We start from the raw sequence: 16,759 nt of genomic DNA, 5'->3' as shown, positions 1-16,759 counted from the left end.
GAGCAGTCAGGATCAAGAAAAACTGTATTTGGAAGGGGAACCAAACTCGTTGTGATGCATGGTAACTCTCTTTCCTCTCCTCAGTTATATTTTTAAATGCTTTAGAAACCTGAGAAGATGGAATGAAATTTCAAATATCTTTGTGTGTCACCCTCTGGTAGACAGCTTTCCCACAGGTTTTGGATGAGGAGCCATTGGAATATGTAGCTGGTAGGCAGGTATTCATTGCAAAGGCTTCTTGTTGAGTGGGAAACTGAAAGATACAGTAAATTTGTGTTTGGAATAGAGACTAGATTTAAAATCAACCCTGGTGAGTAAGATTTGGAGAAGGACAGGCTATGAAGGTATGAAGGCAGGAGCAGTGTCCACGGGTTAGTGTTTCTGAACAGGTCTACCTTCATGGATAATGAACATAAACTCTAGATGAGGAGTGGAGGGAGGAGTGAAGGCTGAAAGAAAATGAATCCAGGATTGTTTCTCAACAGGGTGCTTGTGACGATGGAGCAGGGAGACTGGGAATAGTGGGAAATGAGACAGCATCATCAATGTCTTAGATTAACGATATTGGCATATCATTAACATTAACTTCAGAATCCTGTCAGACAGTAATAGTGTTTTGCCTTAAATTGAGGGGAAAAAAATCAGAGATACCTCTGGGTTCATGTCTTGGTTTCACACCATATTGTGAAGACATTTCCCAGGTGACTTAGACTACAGTTATTTACAATGATTCAAACTGGGGTGCATGGGATACTGGAGCTAGGGGAGTAATTTTTGGAAATGGCACAAGGCTATGATCCCATATAAGTTATCTAATTAAATGTACCCACTAAATAGACTGATCGGGAAAGGATATCATTTTGGTGTGAAATAGAGATCTACCTCTGAGGCAATTCCACAAGTGTAAGATCAAAAGTTCTTCTGACTTTTTGATATCAACATAAAATGATCTTCCACTTGTTTTTAGAAAGGGATTTTAGGTGGATTCTTTCAAATATTTTTCTTACTCATTAAACAAATGTGATTTATTTGGCTGGCACTACATGAATAGTTATTCTCTAATTCAGAAAGTTTATCTTTTTTGGGTTGAAATTACTTGAATTGAGGGTTGGACTAGATGACCTTTAAAGGTCCCTTCCAACCCAAACCATTCCATGATTCTTTTTTTTTTTTTTTTTCCTAGAAACTATATCTCTGGCATATAAAATTGAAAACTTGTTCTGGCAATTAAACCCACTCTGATTTTGGAAGAAAAAACATGCAAAAGTATTTTGTGAAAATGACTGAGGTTCTCAGAGAGTTCACGAGCAGCCAGTTCAAGTCTTTTGTTTCTAGACAATTGTTACACAGACAGGTTAAGCCATCTCATTCACCTGTGAGCTTTAAAGAGTGGATTTGATAAGCAGAATTTCTTCTTCTGACCCCAAAAAACTTTCCTTAACATTGTCGAAAGGAGCAGCTGGGGAGATCACAGTAAATCTCTCCCACAGTTTAGGTGATGCATGAATAAATCTATACATGAACACAAGTAGGGTATTCCTTCCCAATATGAAATTTAAGAAATCTTTGTCTCATCTTTTCCTTAATGTGAACACATGCTATAAACGCAGGATTTATCTAGATTTTGTACTAGAGAACTATTTAGTCCATTGAACACTGATTTCTCCTGACATACTGGGTGTCTTCCTCTATTAATTCAGCTTTAGTTTTGGTTCAGCTAGAAATCTTCCCCTTTAAAGGTTTGTGAGAAAGGTCTTGGATGGTTTTGGTGTAACTACAGAGGCAACGACAAACATATTTTTGGGATGGAGACCAGAATTATGCCTGAACCCTGTGAGTGAAGCAGCATGTTCACATTTGAAAATACTGAATCTTTGCACAGAGTCTTTGTACTTTGGATGACTTGGCTGATGCTGGACTAGGACCTGTCGTCTTTTATCTGAGTGCCTCCAGACACTGGAAGCCTAGAGAAGGGTTCAGGTACTAAATGTGGACACCTAGTCCTGCTGTAGACATCCTAGCATCCATGCAGGGCTGGCAGATTTCACAAAGGGCCTCTGATAGACCTTTTGGAACTTCCACTGCAGGACAGCCAGCAAACATCAGTAAAGTGCTTGTTAAGTCACTGGAGTTGCTCCTCTGGGGTCAAGATTAGCCTGTGTGAGGGTGTGAGGGGGTATATATTTCCTCTGAGTCTGGCAATAGCTCCAGGTTGACTCTAGTTGTGGAATATAATTTCTCAGTCTGAGGAATGGCAAGAGGATCAAAAACCTCTCTCACACCAATTCCAGTCTGACCAGAGATTCAGAGACTTTGCTTTGGAGGGAATGGAGAATGAGGTAACTGTCTAATACAAGCTGTGTGTTAAACCAGTTCAGGATTTCTACGGCAGCTTGTTTGGAAAAAAAGGCATAGGTCTCGGTCTGATGTTGGAACAGGCTTCTACTGCTCTCTCCCTGAAACCAGCCTCTGGCGTTGGCTTTCTCGGTAGGCTGGTCGGGAATAGCATTCCAGCAGCTCCTGTTCTTTCACCTGTAGGGTATCCTTCAGTAAAGATGAAATTTGGCAGGATGGACAGCTCAGAGTATCATCATTTATTTCTCAATCTTTCCTGCAAATACAGGTCATAAATATCAATACAGCACCTCCAACACATCCACCAACTCATTAAGACAGAATAACAGGAAACATAGGTCACAGTGCTGTGGTTATAATAGCTGATATTTACCCAGACTATCTGCAAACTTTCACAGCAGTGTGCAAATACGTAAAGGAACTTATCGGAAAAAGACTCTATACCAGAACAAAGTCAGCAGGCACTCTGAGCAAGAATGAGAAATAAGTGTTCTGCAAAACAGGTGCTGCTGAAGCTGCCTGCAAAAAACAGACCTTATTTTTTTATCTGCTCAAGATAAAAGCACAGATTGAAAAGGAGAAAAACACCCTAATTTGGTGAGAGGTGGATATGTAGCTCTTCAGAAAGCATGGTATTCATTATGAGAGAGAAGCAGAACAGCTTGATCAATTCCGCCTCTTCTCTTCTGTATGCATGACAATAATGTATGCTGGTTCATCTGTATTTTATGCAGGGATCTACCATCAAGCTTTTTACCCGCTCCTGTCTTCCTCTCCCTAACAAATGATCACTGAAATCTATTTCCAAAACAATAACTGGGAGTATGGGAGGTGGGGAGTGGGGTGGAGGGAGTCAGAACGTGTATTAGACCACATTCTGTGTAGCTGGGAAAAAGAAAGTCTCATCAGGTTTTTCAAAGCCAGAGATAGATGAACTGCAATTCGGGAGAAGGGACAGAGAATGAATCGTTAGGCTTTGTGGATTATTTTTTTTCTGAGATCGTATTAATAAAGAAATATGATTATTTCTCTAAGGTGCTGAATTGAATAGATTATCTCAGTGATTCAACTAGGGTCTGCACTTGCATAAGATTTTGAGACAGTTTCTAAAAACCAAGGTTTAGTCCAAACTTCCCTCAAGGGAAGAAATTAAAACTTCTTCATCTGGGAGCTAAGCTGTCTTTAGTACTTCTACAATATTTATCAGTGTGGTGTGTGAACAGGGATGAAGCAAATATCAATCTAAACTCTCAATCCTACATGATAACACTTTGTCAGGTTATAAATGTGAACTGAAGCTCTGGTTCAAACCTGTGATTGTGAAGTTCAATGGAAAATTCAGCCAGAGGGCTGCTGAGAGCCACAAATCTGCATCTTGGCTACAGTATGTCTGTAATGATATTTCAACTGTTCATCATTACAGTACTGCAGTGCCCATAACATTTCACTATTACGCATGAACAAAGATTTAGGAAAGCACCTTCTCAAAGATTCAGACTTCAAGAGCAGTACAAGATGAAATATATGCTTAGAGTACAAGTTTACAAAGTTAAATGTGCAAAAAAGAGTTTAACCACAGGTAGTGTTTTGATATGAGTGGAAAATCCTATTCTAACTGACTTGCTAGCAGAATTTGAAGCAAGAAAACAGAAATAAACCCAGGTGTCTTATATCTGCAGCCTTTAGTTCTCCAAACCCCTCGTTTGCAGGGTAAAATTTAGTAAAAATATCTTGCACTGTACTGTCAGGTGATGGAACATAACAAAACATTTGTTTCATCTTTCTTTCCCTGAATGCAACCATGTGTTCCTACTTCGCAGTGGCTTTCCCAGCTTTCTCCTGTAGGAACACAATTAGCAGGGCTGGTTGTAAATGTGGACACCCTCAAGACTTGGTAGTTTATCCACTGTCCCTCAGGACAGGTGGAGGAGCTGGGATTTTGGATGTCAGTGGTGGATTTGCAGAAAAGGCAGAATGCCCCTGGGCTGCTCAGTTCTCTCCAGACACAAGACGTCTCTAGCAGTGAAGCAAGAAGCAAGTGCTCTCTCCTCTGCCTGTTATACACATTCCTGAATGCACCCAGGCCAAGATCCAAAAGGAAGCCCAGGCTGCAGAGCAGAGTTGAATGAGTTGTCATGGAGAGAAATGTCTAGGCTGGATATGGATATCTAGGGTGTGGATGCCCACATGAGTATCATTGGAGATGCTCTAGGGATCCTGCCTGGCCACTCTCTGTGTCTCCCACACAACATAAGTCAACATAAATGGAAAAACCTCCATACTTACGAATCTGTATGTTAAGATTGAAGGAACTATGACTGTGTACTCTCATCTAATGTCTTCCTCTTTCCGTTTTCAGATGTTACTCCATCTCCTTCGGTCTACAGGCTGATCTCTAAAGATGATGAGGATTTGGAAATGTGCCTGATCACAGATTACTCCCCTAAAAAGCTCACTCTTAACTCGCCTGAGAAGGAGACAAGTGCTATTGTGGAGGTGGCAACATCTGAGAACAAACAGGAATCTAGCTACCTGTCAACCTACTGGGCCAAGAAAGATGAACTGCAGTGTGGTGCCGATCATGAGGGCTTTGGAAAACTGGAGAGCGAGGATCCTGAAAGTGGTAATGGCATTTTTGGATGTGTGTTCAGGGCTAGAGGTACTCTAGTGTCTGTGCTATTGGTATGTGCAGGACTTGTTCACATCTCCCAGCCCTGCAAGCAACTGAATTACGCTCCCTCACTCCAGAGGAATGTTGGCTTGTTGACTCTGTTTTCCCAATATAAGAAGGACATAGACCTGCTCAAGCGGGTCCAGAGGAGGACCCCAAAGATGACCAGGGGATTGGAGCACCTCCCTTATGAGGACAGGCTGAGAGAGTTGGGGGGGTTCAGCTGGAGAAGAGATGGCTCCAGGGAGACCTTACAGCAGCCTTCCAGGACTGAAAGGGGCTGCAGGAAAGGGGGGAGGGACTTTTTACAAGGGCATGTAGGTATAGGACCAGGGGTAATGGCCTTAAACTGAAAAAGGGTAGATTTAGGTTAGATCTAAGGAAGAAATTCTTCCCTGTGAGGGTGGTGAGGCCCTGGCACAGGTTGCCCAGAGAAGCTGTGGCTGCCCCCTCCCTGGAAGGGTTCAAAGCCAGGTTGGACGGGGCTTTGGGCAACCTGGGCTAGTGGAAGGTGTCCCTGCCTGTGGCAGGGGGTTTGGGACTAGATGATCTTTAAGGTCCCTTCCAACCCAAGGCATTCTATGATTCTATAATTCTTTTGCCTTCCCCTTGGTGGAAACAAGATTAAGGGTCAGTAGACAGGTACAATCATAGCAGAGAGATCTTAAAATCACCCGGGGGGGGGGGGGGGGGGGGGATATAAAGCTTGAAATTCCTTTGTCCAATGGGATACTAAAGTTTAATTAGATTGATTAACTTGCCCTGAAAATATCAGAAGTGAGTGTTTATGGGAGGTTTTACTGGCCAGAAACTCTAATCCAGCCCTTCCAAGTAGAGATATCTTTATGAACTTCTGAAGAAGTACACTTCTGTTATTAATTAAATTTATTGTTACTGTCTGCAGGTGCCAGCACTATCTGTGTTACAGGCATGTCTCTACACTTCAAGACAGGTGTGTACACAGCATTTTAGGGGTAAAGCTTGCCGTGATTAAAGAAAATGTCTTTCCAAGCTTTTGCTAATGTTCCATGTTTGCAGAATTCCTGTTGGAGCAAAAAGCTCAGACTGGAAATTTCCAAAAGGGCCCCACAGGCTTTAAACATCAAGGCTGGAAGTCACTGGGTTAAGGTAGCCTTCCAGATCTGAGCTGGTAATTCTGTGTGACCAGTGTAGCCAGTGCCTACATGCTCTTGCTAGGACTATCCAAACAACTACTCCCCACCACATAGTGATTGAAGGTACTGGTATGAGTCAGCCTTACTGGATGTCTGTCTGCATTGCAGACTTCAAAAGAGTTGTTTTTATTTTTGGGTGCACAAACACCTAATAAACCGAAAGATAAGCAAGTGGTTTCTGCAGTGTGTGCTCAGCTGCAGGGTTGCACTGAAGATACAGTGCATCTGAGCAAGCTTTGCTTTGGCTCGTGGCTGTGGGAGTACACCAGCCAGTGCTGGAGCCCAGGCAATCGCTGCTCCTGCTGGTTCAAAGGAGCTGAGCCTGCCTCTGCGCTTGCCCTGTTGCACAATAGCTGTACTTTCGCAAACATGAAACCTTGCTGAAAAGAAACCAGTTAGCCAAATGTTTCCAAAACACCACTTCAGAAAAACACTTACCAGTAAACTGGGCTGATTTGATCAGTCATTTCAGAGAGAGGTTTTCAAAGATAAACATAAGGTTTTGATGACAGGGTCCCTGCTTCACCAATATAGATCAATGTATTTCAAATGAAAATGGCTTTGTAACTTAAGATTAATAGAAAATTCAAATAGACTTTGTGTTCTTTCAATAAAATTTAACTTGTTTTCCTCCTGCCCATCTTAAAAAAAATTAGGGAGAGGAAGAAGGGATGCCTCCAGCATCCTGGGTTCATAACACGTATTTAAAAACAGCTAGGTGGTTGGCAGACTTGCATACGGGATAATTAAGTGGTTATTGAAGGAAAACACAGTCCTTGAAACACCAGCTGGAAGAAGTGAAAGCCTCTCAGTGAGACAGCCTTGCTCACTGTCTCGTTACTGCCCTACTAGCTGACTCAGTCACACGAAGTGGAACGGCTCCATTAAGTGTCTGGAAGCACGGATGTCTCAGTGCTCTTGTGACTTTCCTTCTCTGTTACTTTTACAGATGAAAACCTGAACATGCTGTCTTTATCACAGCTGGGCCTGAAAATAATTTTAATGAAAGGAATCATTTTTAATGTGCTGATGACAATGCTGATGTGGAAAAAAAAGTGAGTATGCATGGGAGGGTGGGAAGGCCTCTGACAGAACCCATCTGCATCAGCTCATTAGCTATGAATGTGCCTCTCTCTGTAATAACTGCTTATGCGGTCTGTCCACACACCTTTTGTCTACCAACAGTAAAATCCTTCCACTCCTTTGGCCATATTACTGTTTCGCCCACCCCTCAAGTCTACTTACTTTTACTTATCCATGTGCAAATTTAACTTTTTTCTTCTTTCTAGACATCCCTCCCTTCTATTTACATCCCTCCCTTTCCTTATCTGCATTTATCCATCAGATTCATCCTCTGACCAGTCTCCAGCTGGAAAAGTTTGATGCTTATTGACTTTAAGACCTCAGACCTCATACACTAGTTTTGGCCAAGAGTCTCTTTCTCTTCTTTCTAAGCCGTAGACACTTCAGGTCTACAATTGTGTAGCTGCGACTGTATCCCAAATAATGATTTAACATAACTTTATTTTTGCTACAGGAATTAAAGTAACCAGATGGTGTGGTCTTGAAGTTCCAAAAAAGTCCGCTGAGGAATCTTTACCAGAGCATCATGTGCAAGAGGGAACACAGGCATTCCTGTCGCAAGGGATATCACTTGTTTCTGTGTATCACACCAGCTGTTATAGCCTAAATTGCTTTATTTGCGTTGTTACAAAGCCACTCAAAAATAAGCTTAACATTTTCAGCATTCTGCTCCCCCAGATGCCTGATCCATTTAACACGACAATGCCTCTTTTTGCATGAAGCATAGTTTGCTGTAACTATAAATTGCCAAACATCGCTATTACTTGTGTTAAAATGACACACAATTTCTGCTTGGGGCAGTGTTGTTTGTTGCAAACTGCAAGCTAGATAGCACTTGAATGTGAATTTTTCATACTTTGGTAGCTTTCAAGTATGCACACCTTAAAGTGCACCCCCACAGACACCATTTCAGTTGCAAATTAAACATTCTGAAAACCAGAGAGATTTATTCAGGGTGCTATGCATCATGTTCCGCTATCTTTTGCTAGATCAGAGTAAGGTATCTTTTTTTTTTTTTTTTTCCCTAAAAGATATGCTACTAGGGCTCCCAGAAGTCCTGAATTCAGTAAAATTCTCACTTCATTATCACAGGACAAAAGAATGTTTATTATTTTTTTAAAGTCTATCTGGCCTTAACATTTTCTGAATTTAAACCTGCTTAAGATTTGGCTTTGCATTTACCAAAAATACAAACTACTTTTGTTCTTTTTGTTTAGTTCTAAAACAACCTTGGATTTCCCAATTTCTTTTTATAATCACTGCATAAAACTACACTGAAATATTTGCCTGTCCGTGTGTGCACTCCTTAGAAACAGTGCATGCATGTGAACTTTGCACGCTGCTAATTCTTGAATTGTACTGGCAACCACACTGATATCTCGGCATTTCTTTGGGTCTTTGGCTGCTATTAAACAATTCTTATCAAAAGTAAGAAACTTGTTTGTCCTTTGTATCTGTAGTTTGAGGAACTTGTTTTACCCTTCAGATGAGCTCATCTCTAGAAATGAGCCTGGCCTTTGGGGTGAAGGAGGGAAGGGGCATCCAGACTCTCCTCCTCAGCCTGACTTGGCCACCATGAGCTGTTTGCAATAACTGGCTGGATCCACAGTGGTGGGGGGAATAGAATCCAGGACATCCTTGCTGTGTCTGGGTGAGAATAGCACGGCTGGCTTGGAGGGAGGGCAATGGAGGGGAGCACCCCTCCTCCAAGAGTAGACTCTGTGCTACGTGAAGACGACAGTAAAATATGCCCTGCTCACAGTGGGAGGACTAGTAAGCGGTCCAGGTTCCTGAAGGCAGATGTCTACTGCTATGGGGAACACAGGACCTGAAGTGTCCTACGTCTAAATGCCCCCCACTCCCAAGTGTCACTGGAGAACAAGGTACCTGCTTTCAATTAATGACACCAACCACCTGGCCTGTGTCTCCAGGTTCCGTCTGTCACTGGCAAGACTGGAAATTTTCTCCTTTTGTGACATCAATTTCTCCGTCTTCTGGAGCACTAGAGACTCCTCTGGAGGGAGAAATGAGAAGGGTGCTCAGAAAGAAACACACTCTCCCTGCAAATCTTATACTTTGCTTCTACCTCACACTACTGCCCAAACTGGGTGGCAGGGAAAGCCTCGACAGGCTGGTGGGGGTGATTCCCCCTCTCGGGATGTTTCCCACCCTGCTGGATTCACAGCCATTGCAAGGAACTCGGATTTTGGAAAGGCTCATGTTTGAGATGCTTTTAGCCAAAAGCCCCGGTGCTGCATGTGGGAGAGGGTCCCTGCGTGAAGACCATGCCAGCATCCCTGCAGAGGATCTGACCCCACAGCGCTGAGCAGCGACACAACAGTGTCTCCCCGCTCTCCTGCCATGGTGCTGCCACCTGACCATTTAGCAAGTGGCCTGTCACAGGGTGACAGTTAGTGGCTCTTTCTGCCAAGGAACAACTTTAAACTTTCTGGGTGTGTTACCCTGATTATTTTATAGTACAGATGTTCAGGGACTCATTGTCCTGTCTCTCCCATGATACAACAGTCACTCTCATTTCTCTCCAGCCGTAAGAGCCCATGGCTCTTTAAATGCTAGATTCCAGGCAGCTCTTGACACTTACATTTTGCTCATGATGACGTACGAGGTGTCACAGGGAAACAGCTTGATGAAGCTGCCTAAACCCATATTTGAATTACAAAGCAAGTCATTGCATTTCACAGATTTCCAGCTGATTAATCTCACCCAAGAAACCCTCAGGGACTGGAAGAAAAGTTTGCATGCTCATTTACCTTTAGTATGACTTTTAAAAATTAATATAATTTTTAATTTTTTTGTGTTGCACTTCACCCCCCTCCTAGCTGTATGGTCAAGGAGGAAGGACAGTGTGCTGTCTCTGTTTCCACATCTCAGTCTTTTCTCTTCCAGGTTAAATGACCCCAGTGATAAGATTTGCTGAGTGAGGGGCTGAGTGTACAGATAAAGTTAAATGTTTTCACTAAAGTGACTCTTAGCACCGCAAAAATTTCTAGGTCTAGTTCAAGATATCAGGCTTTCAATCTCCCACCACCACAATGTGCCCCCCCATCACCACTTTGCACTTTCTTGTTTATTTCGAGAAAGAAAAACCACAGTGCAAAGCAAAGGCAGGAAACAACACAGTAAGACAGGATGTGGAAGGGGTCTCACGGCCCAGGTGGGGCAGGAAGAGGACGGCACCACCAGTTCCATGACGTCACAGTTGAGATCTGGGTCACCTTTTGATGCTCCTCTACGCCCTACCACAGAAACCGCTTCCTCTGGAAAGTGGAGTGCAAAACAGGGGGTGGGGGGAGCAGGGCTGGTGTGGCACGTGGCAGGGAGGAGGAGAAGCATGTGGAAAAAGCACAGCAGCCGTTAGACCACAAGCCAAAGTTGAATGAGGTTAAGGCACCCTCCCTTCCTGCCCCCTCCTCACCTCTTGGGTCTGGGGGGGGGGGGGAGTTGTTTTGTGTGCAGCAGGAAAGATTGAGCTATGCAGTGTGAGCAGGGGGAAGGAGGAGAGAAAATACATTGTACAGTGTGATGGGTGGCTGGGAGAAATCTTAGAAGCGTGTTAGATTTCTGAGTTTGCTGATAGCCCTCTGCACCCTGCTACACGGGTAGTGAATCTGTGCAGAAAAATCCTACTTCTCCTGACCCAAAGAGAAGGGAGGAAGACGGGGCAAGCCAGAGAGTTCTCTCACATCAGCAGGGAAGGAGATGTTGCCATGGTCCAGTTCTAGCACCCTCACCCCTATGCCAGCTCCTGCCCCCTAACACCTACCTATGGGGAGGAGATGAATTTGCATCTTTTCTAGGGGTTTGTTGGAGAAAACACCCTGCCCGGCATATGTCATCTCTCATTAAACATGACCCTGTACACAACACAACCTCTCTTCTTGCCCCCTTCTACGGTGTGAACAGGGACCCAAGCATGGTCCTTATAAGGAGCAGAACTTGTCTACAGACTTGTTGAAGCTTATTCAGATGTGGGATTAACTCCAATAGGACCTGAATTCTAGTGCTGAGTTTATGGCAACTAGAGGCATTGCAAGCCAGTAAAAATCAGGGGGAAAAAAAAAAAAAAAAAAAAAGAAACCCCATAGAAAAGCTACGGCTCTTGCTTTTCCACAGGCTCCCATGCAGTTCTCAGAAGCGGCCACAGGAGGGTCCCAGCCTGGAGTTCTCCCTAAAGCCAAACCGGGGGGAGACCGAGTCACAGAGACCCGCAGTGGGGCACCCGCAGCTTGCAAACAGCAGCAGCTGCAGCGGCAAAGGGGAGACCCTGAGCTGTTCCTCCTCCTGTGAACGTGCTGGCTGAGCCACGGGCCCGGCTCAGAGAGGGCCCTTCTTATGGGCAAGAAGAGCTCGGTGGCTCATTTCCCACCCCTGCATGCTGCCGAGTCCTCTGCCTCCAGCAGGACGAACCTGGTACCATTTTAAACAAACCCAGTCAATGCCCGGGGCTGGAGGGGGTGGTAGCATCAGAGCTGGTAGGAATTCTCTGTTCCTACCACAGACCCAGGCAGCATCCTTTGAGACAGTAAAACCCCTGCTCCCTCATACCTCGCTCTTCAGAGGCTATGTGAGGCGACTTAGGAGCCCCAGGTTTCACACTTTTAGGGGTTTAATGGCTGCAGCACAGCTGGAAATGCTAAAAAGACAAAGGTGGTAAACAGAAGCCATAATGCAGTGCTGAGGTTGAAGCTACCAGACCCCATGTTTTATCTCCTGAGCACCAGCAAACAAGCATTTCTGTGTCACGTATCCTCAACCCACGTTTCACCCATTCAGTGTTTCATCTGCAGAATAAACCAGACAAGTGTGAAGCAGGATCAGGACAAGGATGGAGCCTCGTGCCTGAAGGTAACCCACGTAATTTCTGCAGCCACAGGTGTGGAGGGGCTAGCTGGGCTTAATATCTCAACCTGTGCCCATAGTTGGATTACCACAGGGCTCTGATTTTCCACCAGGACAAAGAACCATTTGGCCTCAGTGCAGGAGGTTAGCTTGGGCTTGAGGAGGCAATGGCCAAGGGCCAAAGTTATTGAGTTTAAGCATTTCACAGCGCTTTAGAGGGGGGAGGATTGTCAGTGAGGTTAAGTCTGAGGGGTGTCCTCCTCCACGGACCCAGAACAGCTCAACTGCAGCTCTGCCCGAGGCACTGACACAGCACTGCAGCCCCTTCCAGCATTCTTGGGTTTATCAGCACACCAGACTGAACTGCTAACACTACCAGGCCTTAGGGAGCCTTAAGACCAGCTGGGACATCCAGCTGTGCCCCACATGCCTCTGAGGGATACAGGAGGGCCTGCGGGAAGCCGGGTACACCTGGGGATGTGCTGGAGGACACCCTCTGCTTCCTTCTGTTCACGACCACTAACCACAGCCTAACCCAAACCTTCCCCAGCTTTGAAGCCCGGGGGCACGCTGGCGATACACTCTCCATGAGATAAAGAGGCAGGAAACAGGAAGATGAAAAGGGTGGATGACAACTCAGTTTCCATGACTTGCTTCCTGCTTCTCTCTGAAACTGGGGCATGGAAAAACAGCCTGCTGGTAGTGAGGGAGGGTGGTAAAACAGGGAGTCATGCCTGAGCGGGAACTTGGGTGTCAGAAGCAGCTCAGGGAAAAGACTGCAGTATTATAAAGGATTTTATTGATGGAAAGGATTACAGTAACTGTAATGAGGCAGCAGACCCCTCCATAGAACTGTCTGTGGTGAAAAATCTTGAGTCCTGCATTCCCTTCCTCCACCAAGGAAGTAAGTAAGAGTCTGCTGGGGAAGAGCACTTCCCAATGCCAGGCTTTGGCATCACAGCTCGAGAGCAACTCAAGACCTAGAAAGAGAGGAAGGCAACATTAGCAATGTTTCTGCAAAGGGAGAGGAAATACCCCGAAAGCTCCAATGATCTTCTGTCCCCCTGCAACAGCAACAACAGGGCACGTCCTCCACTTTTCAGCACGAAACTCTCCCAGTCCCAAACTCCCTCCTCTCAGCTGCTGAGAAACTCCAGACTTGGCCATCTGCCATACCACAGCCTCCAACGAGGACCAGCCTCACAAACAGAGCCCAGGCGTTCCAGCTCCCAAAGCCCCTCTTGCAAAGAAGAAAGAGGTATTTCTCTCATAAAGAGAGAAACATGGGTAGGTGTCTGTAACACTCCTAGTTGAAGTGCCTTTTAAATTATAAAAACCAAAAAATACATGCACAAAACCAGGAAGCCGTAAATCCTAACCCTGTATCAACCTAGAGGACAACAGCTTAACTGCACTCGGCCAAGACGAAGCTGGGAGCTAGGACTCCTGAATTCACTCTTCCTAGTTCTCTCCCAACTCTACAAAAGTACTGAATTCATAGGAGCTTTGACTGCCCCTTTTGTGACCCCACAGATCAGTACCTCACAGTCTCTTCTAAAGCTCAGCCAACAAAATTGATGACGACAAGATGGAGGATGGTGTTGGCAAAAAGGAAATCGGCAAATGCCCGCTCCGGTGAGATGCCTTGGAACTCGCCTTTGTTCTGGGGGTTGATTTGGATCCGGAGGCAAACTGCATGGCAGAGAAAGAATGAGACATTAGTGATCACAAAAAGAAGTCTTGGTGGGAAGCAGTCCACCCGTCTGGGTCACTGTTCCACCAGGGTACCATAAGAAAAGGTAACTCTGTCTTTATTAGAAGATGAGCAGGGCGCTGGCAGGTGATTTGCACAGGACTTTTATGCAATCAGCTCTTCCACAGCACTACGCTGTCGGGGTAGCCAAGTGAGTCCTAAGGGGAACAGGCTTATAACAGAATGTGACTTGCATAGAAATGGGGACGTTTCTATGTTCTGCAGAGCACATAGGTGTGTTGGGGAGGGACGCACAAGAACAAGGTGGTTTTGGGGGGTATTATGGGAGAGCAACAGCCTGAAGCAGTCATTGCTACAGTTTGGATTTCACCCCGGCATGGCTGCTAAAGAACACCGATACCAGCCAGAGAAGCAAGGACACCCTGGGGCTGACAAGGAGCCAGGCTCTATGGTGGTCACGGGCAGGACCCCCGCAGGTTCACAGCCACTGTGGAGCATCCTGCAGGGCAGGCTGGGCTGCGCACCGGGGTGTTTCTGGGAGCAGAACCGGGAGTTGTGGGAGAAGAGCGGGGGTGTGGGATGATGCTACGGGGACTCCCTGGCTGCCGGGGTAGGTTTGAGAGCTGCTGGGGGTGACTCCCTTGGGCCGTTGGGGAGCGCCTGTGGTTGCTGAGGGAATCCTGCGGTTCCTACAAGAGATCTGAGCACTTCTACGGCAACTTTCGGATGTCCGGGGGCCGCCAGGGGAGGCTCAGCCTTTGCTACGCTGCGTGCGCGGCTGCGAAGGGGATTCCAGGGAAAACCGCGCGGAGCCGCGGCGGGGCACTAACCGCCGAGGATGAAGCTGCCGACGGCGGAGATGAAGCCGCTGAGGAAGGAGTTGAAAGGGAAGGTGCCGACGCCCAGGCAGTAGCCGAACTGCAGCGCCCCGGTGAGCAGCACGTACAGCAGGTAGGCGTCCAGCACCTTGAGGCGGCTCGGCGTGCCGCTGCCGTACTCCACCAGGAAGCGCCGCACCACCGAGCCCACCGAGCCCGCGGCCCCCGCGCCGGAGCCCGCCGCGCCCGACATGGTCCCCGCGGCCCGGCTGAGGTGGCCGGAAGCGGCCGGGACGAGCGAGCGCTTCCGGGGCACCGCGGGGCCGAGCGAGCGCTTCCGGGGCACCGCGGGGCAGCGGATACTGCGCAGGCGCAGGTCTCTGTCCGCGAAAGGGCGGAATCGGGGGGCGCCGCCGGCCGCTATACGCATACGCGAGCGGACGGGTCGTGGGGGCGGAACGCCTTGTCAGACACGCGCCAAAGTCTTTATTGAGTCTGCGCCCCCGAAGCTTTCCAAGAGCCAATAAGAGCCAAGAAGCGGCTGTTGCTAGGCAGATTAGAGAGCCCGCGCCTTCCAAAAGCCAATGAAAGGCAGGCGGCCGCTGTTGCTAGGCAGATTAGAGAGCCGGCACCTTCCAAAAGCCAATGAAAGGCAGGCGGCCGCTGTTGCTAGGCAGATTAGAGAGACGGCGCCTTCCAAAAACCAATGAAAGGCAGGCAACCGCTGTTGCTAGGCAGATTAGAGAGCCGGCACCTTCCAAAAGCCAATGAAAGGCAGGCGGCCGCTGTTGCTAGGCTGATTAGAGAGCGGCTCCTTGAGGCCGCGCCTCTGTCCCCGTACCCCGCCGCGCTCCCGCCTGGGGCCCCCGCGGGACAGGCGTGGCCGCGGCCGCAGCGCGGGGTCTCTGCCCGGGGCGGTGCTCGCGGCGTTGGCTGCGGCCCCGGCCCGGAGTTTCACCGCGCCCCGCGGGCACAGCGTGGGCGGGCCGGGGCAGCGCTGGCTGCGGGCGGCAGGGCCCGGCGCGGGGCCGCCCGCAAAGGGCCCGTGTGGGGACAAGCAGCGCTGCTGATTCCGGCGGGGACAGGCCGCGGGCTGGGGTGGCCGCCGCTGAGTGGCGGGGCGGGGCTGGGGGTGCGGGCGGGCCCGTGTGTCTCAAGGGAGACTCCAGATTCTTCACCGAGGGGGACGGAAGCCTGAGTTTTGTGGCCCCTTCTCAGCGCTAACGGCAAACCGTTGTTTTTCTTGCTTTTGATTAAAAACTCTCATGACAGTGAGCGTGAAGTGAGGGCAAAATGACTCTGCTTCTTTTAGTTGTTTTTTTTTTTTTTTTTTTTTTGGGGGGGGGGGGAGACTTTTCAAGAGACCAGAAGCAGAGATTTTCCTTTTCTACCCAAGTCTTCCCTCTGTTTAAATCATTCCAGCCTTCCTGTATCTCCCAAACCAGGGACGTTCTGGGTGCGGACAGCAGATACTCCGGAACAGGCTCTGAAAGGAAGGGGGGGCATTGTCCTGTCACCGGCCGTCTGGCAGAAGTGATGTTTTGTGTGTGATTTTTAATACATCACGGCATCAGTCCTGTAGCCTGAATCTTTGGAGACCTTCTCCCTCATAACTTGTGTGCGCTCCTCGTGCTCTCGTCACCTGTGCTTGGGATAGAAACAGCCCCAAGAAACACCACTTGCATTTACGTCGTAGGGAATGTACCTGTCTGGGGCTTGGACAGAGCAAGTGTGTGCGCAGTCCCTCCTTTGGTTTCAACTTGTGTAGAGTTTCCCCTTTGAGGTCCGTGTCTGTAAGTGGTAGGGCTGAGCTGGGGTATTTACAGGTGTCCCATCCTCTGATCATGCCTCCAGTGCCTCCTGAAGGACCCTCGTCCTGTAGAAGAGATCTTCTGCATTTCTGAGCTCAGTTTCCGTGGCTAGGAGACAGGATGAACAGCATGATTGTGCTAGGACCCAGTCTGGGAGGTTACCTGTCCTCCTTCTACAGCCTCTGGTATCCTGATGTGTTAAAGTCTCACCAGCTGAGGAGGAAATTTGGATCTGAGCATGCATATTCCCCTAGGGTTTCTCTGCAGTGCCC

The 16,759-nt window shown here is 47.6% G+C and overlaps 2 protein-coding genes across 2 annotated transcripts in view; one reads left to right on the top strand and one right to left on the bottom strand.

The window, feature by feature from the left end:
* LOC141953260 (uncharacterized) overlaps positions 1-8,720 on the top strand; it is a 101,031-nt gene extending 92,311 nt beyond the window's left edge. The window contains exons 5-8 of the mRNA XM_074891730.1: positions 4,715-4,978; positions 5,931-5,978; positions 7,151-7,256; positions 7,739-8,720. Coding sequence (XP_074747831.1) covers positions 4,715-4,978; positions 5,931-5,978; positions 7,151-7,256; positions 7,739-7,745 — 425 coding nt within the window. The 3' untranslated portion in view covers positions 7,746-8,720. The remainder of the gene's footprint in view (positions 1-4,714; positions 4,979-5,930; positions 5,979-7,150; positions 7,257-7,738) is intronic.
* Positions 8,721-12,921: 4,201 nt separating this feature from the next.
* On the bottom strand, positions 12,922-14,973 carry DAD1 (defender against cell death 1). The gene is made up of 3 exons (XM_074892301.1): positions 14,689-14,973; positions 13,686-13,836; positions 12,922-13,124 (listed from the first exon to the last, which is right to left on the bottom strand). Exons 1-2 carry the CDS (start codon positions 14,927-14,929, stop codon positions 13,706-13,708), a joined length of 372 nt encoding a protein of 123 aa, XP_074748402.1. The 5' UTR covers positions 14,930-14,973; the 3' UTR covers positions 12,922-13,124; positions 13,686-13,705.
* Positions 14,974-16,759: the final 1,786 nt, after the last annotated feature.

Source organism: Strix uralensis, chromosome 22 (assembly GCF_047716275.1).
Source record: "Strix uralensis isolate ZFMK-TIS-50842 chromosome 22, bStrUra1, whole genome shotgun sequence".
NCBI classification, from domain to species: Eukaryota; Metazoa; Chordata; class Aves; order Strigiformes; family Strigidae; genus Strix; species Strix uralensis.
The sequence above is the reverse complement of the archived record's forward strand: the minus strand, read 5'-3'. Positions and strand labels throughout refer to the sequence as shown.